The following is an 8,959-nucleotide window of genomic DNA, read 5'->3' on the forward strand; positions in this document are numbered from 1 at the left end:
CTCATCGCTACTTGCTTTGCGGCACAAGGCCATCAGATCTCAGCGGTAAGGACCTGATCACTCAGGAAGTTCTTCACCGTCAAGAACTGGTTCACCTCGCAAGGGCAAGGTGCGGCGAATCTGAGCTCTGGGGCCGACTATACTGGGCTGTGAGAGATTGCACGAACCAATGCCGTTTCTGCAACATCTCACCAGAACAGTCTGCATATATGCGCTCTAACAACGATCCAACTGCACCGGGGACGGACACTGTTCCCCCGTCGGCAAGGGAGGAAGACGTCTCTCCAGTAAGGAGACGGACCATCACACGTCGTCGGAAGGAGAAATGTCCGTACTGTGATTCTACATTGACGGGATTCTCGAATCTCGTCAGTCACTGTCGGTCATTTCATCCGGAACATCCTCCACCGCTTCCCGAGCTCAAATGCGATTTCTGTGATATGGTTTTCCCCACACGGAGAAGCACCGCACAGCACAGAAGTCGCTGCGCACACAACCCAGACGCCACACGGCATCTAAACAGAAGTGCCAGGAGGCGATCTCTGCTACCACAGGATCAGCCAGCTTCCACAAGCACGCCAATTGGCCCGCAGGAAACCTTGCACCATCTGCTTCTAGAATGTCCAGGCACCTTGGCTGTGCGCCAACGGCTGGCATTGAACAGGACCTCCGCACCGAAAAGTTCTCTCAATGGCAGTTGCTTCATAGCAGGAAACTTTTGTCGCTGCTCGACCACCTCTTCGGCACTCAGATGGCATTGTATAGCTAGACGCGCTGGTAAGAGTAGAAAAAAAAAAAAAATGATTTGCCGTGTGTTCTGTGTCGTGTTGGTGCTGGCACTGCTGTGCTGCTGCTCGTGCGTGTTTGCCGCGGGGGATGAGGAGGAGCCGCAGGTGCTTCAGGTGGATGTAGAGTGTGCGGGTAAGGATAAACTCGTGCGTTGGCAACTCCCTGGGAAGTCATTGTGGTACAACTGCACGGTTGAAGATAGTGGTGTGGGACAGATGATTTGCGGCATGGGCGACGGAAAATGTGCGTCCGAATCTGCTGAGAGGCGCAGCAAAGGAGTTGTGAATGATGGTGTCTTCACGATCAACGTCGATGCGCCCACTCCAAGCGCGGTGAAGAGTTGGTGGGAAAGTAACGTGGAGCCGAAAGCGGCCACCGTTGTAAGTGTTCCGGCCAAACCTTTGGAAGCAGAACCTCTGGGCTCTCAAGAACAGAAGGCTCCCGGTGACACCTCCACAACAAATTCCGAATCTTCTTCTGCTGTCGTTGAGGTTGCGACTGGTGCCCCTCCTCCTCCTCTACCTGCAACTCCGGGCGGCGCTGGTGCTAATTCTGCTGCTGGCGCTGCGGCCACGACGGATCCTTCTGCTGCGGCCTCGCAAGCGTCGGATCCCGCTCCCTCTGGTGAACTTCAAGGCGCTGCACATTCTACTTCTGCTGCACCCGAATCTATACCAGACCCGGAGCTCACAGAAGGCGGCGGCCACTCCTCCCATGACCCTCCAGTGGAGCTGCAGGAAGAGACTGCTGCTGCGCCACCGACTCAGTTGTCCCAGACCGGCGAGGACGGGGGTGCAGCGGGAGGCGCCGAAGAGGTCACCGCCGACACCACCACCGACACTGCTTCCAGAGAAGTAAATTCTACGGCGGCAAGCATGCCGGCTCCCCTTTCCTCTGCGCCCACAAAGAACGCGCTGGAGAACAGTGTGGGAACTGACGCCTGCTTCCATGACACCCGTCTGCATACCCTGCCACTGCTTGTTCTGGCTGCGCTTGCGTAGGGGACAGTGGGCTGAAGAAGTGTATGCGGGCTATTAAAGCCAGCACTCAACCACGGGATGTTTTGAGAGCTTCTTTTGTTTTATTGCGTAATAAGTAATAGAAAATAATGATTGTGTGTTTTGCTTCATTTATTTTGGCTGCGCTGCTGTGTGCTCCATGTTGTTGCTCCCCACATCCGTCACTTGGCACGCATCCCAGACACACTCATATGCACGACACACTCACAACTGTTTGCGTGGAAGCATTTCTGTGTGAGCTGGTGCATGCACACTGGAGCCATTCTGTGCATCTGTTTGTCTCTTGTATTTTCACCTTTTTAAAAAATTGCTGTTTTTTACTCGTGTTTTTTTTAATTGCCTTGTGTTTATTTTTCTTGCTGATTCATTGCTGCGGGGCTGTGTGTTTGTGTGCGTGTTCTGCAATCGCACCGATTCCAACTGCCCCATGTTGTGCTGCGGATGCTGCCGTTTGTTACTTTGGCTGTGCGTGGCTGTGTGACTTGTCTCTCGTGTTGTTTTCACTCTGCGTTGACGTGTTGTTAGTTTGTGCTGAAGGCTACACGCAAGTGACAGGAGTGATGGCATTGATGATGACTGGCCGTGTGCTGCTGGTGTGTGCCCTCTGCGTGCTGTGGTGCGGTACTCCTGGAGTTGATGCGACTAATCACGAAAACAACGCAGTTGGTGTCTGCATGACGTCAGGAGGGTTTGGAGGGAAAATGTCTTATTTGTCGAGCGGATGTGATAAAACTGATGTCGGGCTGGCAATGCGTTCTATTTTGCCCATCACTGCTGCAGAAGCCTCGGATGACGAAGTCGTTTCTAATACCGCTGACATTAATTCCCAGTCAAGTCAAAATTCAAATGCGGATACTGCTGGTGGTGGTGGTTCTGGTGGAAGTGGAGGTATTGTTAACAATTTCGGTGACGACAGGGAAGGTGTTCGTGGTCATTCGGATTCTCGTTCCCATGATGATTTGTCCTCATCCTCTATTCTCAACGAGGTTGTTGATTCAAATGCTCTCAGCGGTCCGATACCTGCTAAGAGCAGGAAATCCCCGGAAAAGGACCCGAAGTCAGAAGAAATGTCTACAAGGCCTTTGTTGCCCGAATTGGTGGTACAAGAGGATACAATAACCAAAGCACATGACCAGTTGTCTCATACAATAGAAAAGGCAGGAAATCAAGTTGTTGGTGGTGGTGCGGCTGGAGAAGGTGTAAAGCAGCGTGACATGGGAACCACAGGTCCTTCCAGCAACCAACCTGCACCACCAGCACCACAAGAAATAACACAAACGCCGGCCGATCCACCAGGGAAGGGAGGTCTACCAGCGCCAACGGAATCACGGAATAAGAAAGATCAACCGCTAGAAAACTTGCCGTTAACAACTAAAACGGAGTCCGAAGCACTGGAAACATCTTTAGGGGATCAACTGCCAGAACGAAAACGTCATGAAGAAGCCCCAGCGGATTTAATGAAGGATGCAGTTACCGACAACCCAGGAAAAACAACAGCAACATCCATCTCTACAATTGACAGTGGAGATGCCCACGAAAAGGAGGGCAAGGATGATGACACCGATGAACGGCCTACCTCCAAAGAACACAACAGCAGCCCCGAAACTGGTAATACCAACGATGCTCCTACAGCCAGTGAGGCCGAACCACAAAGAGCAGAAACAACAGCCACCACCGTCGCCAAAAAAAATGATACGACGCCTGGTGAACGTGAGAGCAGCAACGCGGTCTCCCACACCACCTCCCCTCTTTTGCTTCTTCTTCTTGTTGCGTGTGCTGCTGCTGCTGCGGTGGTGGCCGCGTGAGAGTGAGCGAGAGAGAGCCGTGCACCGCCCGCACACACACTCGTCTTTCACTCACTCTCTGTGTGTGTCCCCTTGCATGGACTCTCGCCCTCACCTCATCCCACGAAGCACACACATAATGTGCCCATTGTATATATGCATGCACACCCATGCAGGCCCGTTGGTGCTCTCTTTTGCACGACACGCACCGCCGCCGTCCTGCCTGGCTGCATGGGCGGAGCACCGTAACTGTTTCTGTTTTGTTTTTATTGCATTGAGTGGGCGACCTCTCTCTCTCTCCCTGTGTGTGTGTGTGTTTTGCTTTACGGGAGCAATGAGAAAGTGTGTGCGCTGGTTGTCACACGGCTCTTGTTTTTCCATTTTTTGTTTTGTTTTTCATTGTTTTGAGGTTGAGTGCACCCATTCCGCGGGCTGCGTGTGTGTGTGTATGATGACTGCGGACACTTTTATCTTCTCTTCTTATATTCTCATATTGTTTCATTGTTTCAAAAGTGTCACCCTCTTGTATTCTTGTCGGGCCACCAGGTTTTCTATACGCGTGCCATGCGTCAGTTGATCCACGTCACCCCGCAGCCACCAGCGCTGCTGTTACTTCTGCTTGTGATGATGTCTGTGATGTGCTGTGCATGCGGGTGCTTTGCCGTCACCCTGACGTACCCTTTCTCCCTCTGACAAGGCGATGCGTGCCGCCAGCGCCAAGTTGATCTCGGCTGTGGCGAATGACGTGCCCTTTTGGAGCAGAGGGTGCGTCGCAGACATACACCGTCATCGTGAGGAATGGATGGGCGCCTATCTGCATCAATGTTTCGACAAGGGACCTGGATGATGCCAGGAAGTATTGCAGCTCAGAGCGGCATTACGCAATGAATTCATTGTGTGAAAATTGTGACTGTAACGATGAAGTTTTTTTCTACTGAGAATAAATGAAATTTTTCTTTTTGTTATACGTTGCGGCCACTATTCGCTGATAGGCTGAGGACTGTCCGTAGAAACGTGGCCAGTTCTTCCGCCTAAAACGGTGCTATCGTGCGAGAGGGGTTATCCCACATCATGTGCGGCAGGGCCTCCCGTGGACCATCAGGCGGCTCAGCGGCTGGTGGCGGCTGCAGTAGCGAAGTGGCTGGAGGGCTATGGTTGTCATTGGAGCTTGCAGAGGTACTTTGTCCGTTTTTTGCCCGTTGATACGCTTGGCATTTTCGGGGGCGACCTGTTCTTAAGGCGCCTCTCGATATGGCGGCGGCGCTATTGTGGCAGCCGCATGGGAGACCTTCTCAACTATCGGAACGCCAGGCTGAGTATGTCGGGCATGTGCCTTCATATTGTGGACGGGCGAGTGCACTCTGCCGAAGATTGGGCAGGAGGACGTTAATCCGCCGCTCGCTGGTCGGCAAGGAGTGGCGGTGTTCACGTCGGGAAGATGTTCCGGCGGAGGCGGAGGCAGGCCGGTCTCCTCGGTGAGAAAGCGGCGCCACCGACACAGAGAGTTACTTGTAATCTGCAGGGCGCGTGCAGGCCTGCCGAAGAGCGGGCAGGAGTCGCATCGCATCCGCGCAGTGCCGCAACTCGGGGCGCGATGTCGGGGTCAACACCAGGAAGAGAGTCCTCGCCACACCGAAGAGCGCCTGTCATGCGGTGTGCGCGTCTTCCTTTTCCTCCTGGAGATCCCTCCCGTACGGTCGCCTGACTGCGGTGAGGAAGCCCACGTGCCAGGCATTGGCGCAGTCATGCGGGAAGGATCGCGCCATGACGGCGTCAGCGTCCGCTGTCACGTTGCGTGGGATTCCGCAGTGCCATGGGGAAAATGTGGAGCCAACAGTGCGACCTCGATCCGCCAGTGAAGGCGGCACGGCGCAAATTCCCTCGCTGACGTCGTCGTGCACCGCCAGCGGGCCAAGGCGGAGCGCCTCCACCGCCGAGAGGGAGTCTGTGGCGGCAGGAACTCTTGTGGGCGATTGGGATGCTGCTGCCAGGCGGGGAAATGAAGAAATGTCCGTGGCCGTGCTTGGTGAAAAGACACTCCGCTCGGCAGGGCCGTGCAAGGCAACCAGCAGCTGTGCGGTGGAGACCCCGCAGGGAGGTCGGCCGTCCGGGGAGTCAAATGGCAGCGCAGCGGATCCAGACGCATGCTCAGCGAGAGACGGGCCGTCCGTTCAGCGGCCTGCGTCATGCGGTCGCAGAGAGGCGCAGGCCGCTTCAAGGGCCGATCGTCTGACGCCGTCCAGTGTGTCATGGGCACGCCGCGGCTGGAAGACGCACGCCTCGTTGCAGCTCACAGCGTCTCAGGCGGCAATTCGCTGCTCAGCATGAGAGGCGAATGTGATCCGGGGAGATCCCCATTTGACTGCAAACGCGTCGCGGTTCCTTGGGGACGGCAGCGCCCGGCAGCGGAATTCTCGTCGCCGCCTCCCCATGCATCGACGGTGGGTACAGGCAGAAGTCGGTGGTCTCCACGCAGTTGGTGCCACGAGCAACAGGCGCTCGCACGGCAAGATGTGGCGCACCACGAAGACCATGCCACGGGCACGCCCACTGCAGGCCTGTTGGAGGTCACTGAAGCCAACGAGCCTCGTTGCTACGTCACTCTCGTGCCTGCACTCCTGCATAAGAACCATGCCGGGCCGGTGCTGCTACAGTCGAGCAGCAACAACAATCCTGAAGGTCGAATGGCCGGAAGTTCTGAGCTGCCCGACAGCTACGAGGCCATCTTCATCGGGGCTGCGGCTCTTGCGGGCACCACCGCGGCGGGTGATGCCGACGGAGTGACCGCAATGAAACGACTGTGCGGTTCTGTCAGTCGGGCTGCAGTCAAACCGCCTCGCCCCTCCACAACCAACAGAGCGTGTGGGCTCCTCGAGGGGTGGCGCCGTCGTGGTCCCCATCACGCTCGCAGCAATGCCCTGCTGCAATCACACCCACAAAAAAACAAGGAAGTGTGTGTGGAAGTGTGCCGAGAGCACAGCGACTGTCATCGCCAGAGGAGGCCATCGTGGCACCGTCCGTCACGCGTCAGCACACACCGAGCAACGCACGCACCCGCAGAGCAAAAACAGAGGGGAGAGAAGAATGACCCCAAGAGCAGGCAGCACCCTCACATAAGGCGGGCATCGTGCAGCCGCGTCAGACGGCATCCAACCAAATGCAAAAAAAGCGACCCACACGCATCCATACAATGACACCGTGATCCCACCGTAGGCAGACACGCAACGGCCTCGCCATTTCAGCACGGGATACGCAATTCGACGCCCCGCCGTCGCCAAGAGCATTCCTGCAGAGCACTGTGCAAATACTTTTGTGTGTGTGTGTGCTGGAGGAGCAAAAAAGAAGAAGAGCACAGGGAAGCACATCAGCACAGCAAGAGGCACAGCTGGATGGCAGCGATACATGTGGTACGGCGAGAACTCAACAATAATGCACGGTGGCAGCGGCACACACACAGCCACACAAAAGAAACAAAAAATCTTAAAAACACGGCGGCAGGGTGTGGCTGTGTGCGTGTGGCGCTGCGGGTGTCTGCCCGCCCTGGCCGCAAAAAAGAAAACAAAACAAGAGGGAAAGAAATGTGTGCTCCGCCCCACAGGCCCTCGTCGCACGCCCACACGTCACGGCTCCCTCAGCGCGCCGTTCGTCGCGGCCCCTCCTCATGCGTGCAGCAGGCGAGGCGCACAGGGCCGTCGTCATGAGCGTGTCGGTGGGTGTGCGAGTGGAGCAGTTGGGCGGGAAACACACGGCACCCCTCACAGGAAGAGTGCAGAAGAAACAATTAAAGAGGGAAGAGTAGAAAAGAAAAAACGTCCACAGTGATTGCCCACAAATGACCAAAAAAAAAGAGGGATGAGAGATAAAAAAAAACAAAAAACAAAAAAAAAAAAAACAGGAAAAACGCACAACCAAAAACAAAGAAATTTTTAAAAAGCAATAAAAATTTTTTAAGGCAAACAGAGAAAAAAAACACAACAAAACGAAAACTTAATAAAGCACAACAAGGCAAACAGGGGGAGAAGTAAATAAGAGTTATTTGAGAAGAGGTATTCATTGCCAGGTGTGTGTGTGTGTGTGTGTGTGTGTGTGTGTCGGTGCAGTGGAGGTCGCAATTGTCCCACGCGGCAGCCAGTCACTCCTCACAGAGCGGCAAACCCCCACAGTCCCAACAGAAGAAGCAACGATGGCAGCAGTCTGCTCCCCCACAAAGTGCCGGCATCACCATGCGCCCCACCGTCACGAGCGGTACCTTCACCCTTTGCTCCTTCCGCCAAATCTTCAGCAGGACGATTCGGGCGAGACACCGCAGATGAAGAAGTATCCCCTGCCATTGTCTTTGGAATAGAAATTTTGTTTGCGTTGAGCGCAGAAATATCCGCGTCATTCAACGGGCGGTTGTACAGCAGGACGTTCTTCACCGTCACAGACACGTCTCCTCGGCTTTCTTTGTCGTCCGCGTTGCCTCCATCCCCTCCAATGTAGAAGTGGGAGATCTCTTTCGAATCCGTATTATCCAAATTCCACGACGCACTCCCCACACGCTTACCATCGACGTACGCGGAGCCCTGGTTGCCGTTCCGTAGCAAAATTACCACGTGTTGAGTTTTCTCTGTCCCCAAAGTGCTGCTGTGCTCCTTAGGGGTTTCGTCACCGGACAGCAACTGCCACTTCTTTTCCTTGCCGTACGACAGTCCCAAAAATACAGAATTCCCTGCACCTGTCATCTTTGCACCCAACAATGGAATGGAGGTATCTTCCTTCGGCACCTTGTCGATGGACACCGTCGCCACAAGAGTGAAGTTGTGGTTCGCAAAGTGGTACAGCTGATTCTCCCCCTGCCTGCCAACGGGCCACTCCGCCCACGCTCCCTGGAACGTCACACCATCTTCCGCCTTTGCAGCCCCACCTTTATTATTTACTGTTGCGTTCACCCCGAGGTACTCGTCCCTCCATGTGTTCTCAGAGAAGTTGCCGGACAAAAAGCCAACCAGCCCATCCGTGATCTTACCATCAGTAGTGCGGGCATTGCCAGGTGAGGTATCCTCCTGAGCAAGTAAAGTGGCACACAGCTTGGAGATACGTTCGTCCACTTCCTTCCAGGTCGCCAGCACCTTCTTCACCCGCTGCAGCTGCTCAGTCAGACGCACAGAGACCATGCCAGATGTTCTTCCGATATCGTCTTTCTTCTCGTACAGTGCAATCAACTTCTCCTCATTATTATCGTCACTTCCACCACTTTTGTACAACAGGGAGCTGGCGGCGACGTCCTCTTCCTTCCCGGATACCGGCCCAATATCAGCAATGTGCGTATTGTCCGACAGCCAAAGATGGAGTCTGGCCTTTTCTTTTTCTTTCTCATTGACTTCG

The 8,959-nt window shown here is 54.7% G+C and overlaps 4 protein-coding genes and 1 pseudogene across 4 annotated transcripts, besides 12 other annotated features; 4 read left to right on the forward strand and 1 right to left on the reverse strand.

Moving 5' to 3' along the window:
• Positions 1–2,593: a sequence feature (heterozygous, Esmeraldo-like haplotype).
• On the forward strand, positions 861–1,898 carry Tc00.1047053508157.10 (annotated as a pseudogene).
• Tc00.1047053508157.20 (mucin-associated surface protein (MASP), putative) lies at positions 2,369–3,613 on the forward strand (the record flags this gene model as incomplete). Its single annotated transcript, XM_800687.1, has 1 exon — positions 2,369–3,613. One exon carries the CDS (start codon positions 2,369–2,371, stop codon positions 3,611–3,613), a length of 1,245 nt encoding a protein of 414 aa, XP_805780.1.
• Positions 2,594–3,485: a sequence feature (areas merged during assembly that could not be assigned to a particular haplotype. This can correspond to areas where the two haplotypes were merged or to regions with more than two copies in the genome that were merged during assembly.).
• Positions 3,486–3,957: a sequence feature (heterozygous, Esmeraldo-like haplotype).
• Positions 3,958–4,245: a sequence feature (haploid, Esmeraldo-like haplotype).
• Positions 4,246–5,568: a sequence feature (areas not merged during assembly with more than two copies in the genome that could not be assigned to a particular haplotype).
• Positions 5,569–5,867: a sequence feature (areas merged during assembly that could not be assigned to a particular haplotype. This can correspond to areas where the two haplotypes were merged or to regions with more than two copies in the genome that were merged during assembly.).
• Positions 5,868–6,411: a sequence feature (haploid, Esmeraldo-like haplotype).
• On the forward strand, positions 6,023–6,376 carry Tc00.1047053508157.30 (uncharacterized protein; the record flags this gene model as incomplete). The annotated part of the gene is made up of 1 exon (XM_800688.1): positions 6,023–6,376. One exon carries the CDS (start codon positions 6,023–6,025, stop codon positions 6,374–6,376), a length of 354 nt encoding a protein of 117 aa, XP_805781.1.
• Positions 6,412–7,074: a sequence feature (areas not merged during assembly with more than two copies in the genome that could not be assigned to a particular haplotype).
• Positions 6,995–7,414, forward strand: Tc00.1047053508157.40 (uncharacterized protein; the record flags this gene model as incomplete). Its single annotated transcript, XM_800689.1, has 1 exon — positions 6,995–7,414. The coding sequence occupies one exon, from the start codon at positions 6,995–6,997 to the stop codon at positions 7,412–7,414; it is 420 nt and encodes a 139-aa protein (XP_805782.1).
• Positions 7,075–8,959: a sequence feature (heterozygous, Esmeraldo-like haplotype).
• Positions 7,454–7,493: a microsatellite.
• Positions 7,555–7,602: a sequence feature (A-rich).
• Positions 7,653–7,684: a microsatellite.
• Positions 7,732–8,959, reverse strand: Tc00.1047053508157.50 (trans-sialidase, putative; the record flags this gene model as incomplete). The annotated part of the gene is made up of 1 exon (XM_800690.1): positions 7,732–8,959. A coding segment is annotated over one exon (1,228 nt), but the record flags the coding sequence as incomplete, so codon positions are not given.

Source organism: Trypanosoma cruzi, genomic scaffold (genome assembly GCF_000209065.1).
Source record: "Trypanosoma cruzi strain CL Brener 1047053516699 genomic scaffold, whole genome shotgun sequence".
Classification (NCBI taxonomy): Eukaryota; Euglenozoa; class Kinetoplastea; order Trypanosomatida; family Trypanosomatidae; genus Trypanosoma; species Trypanosoma cruzi.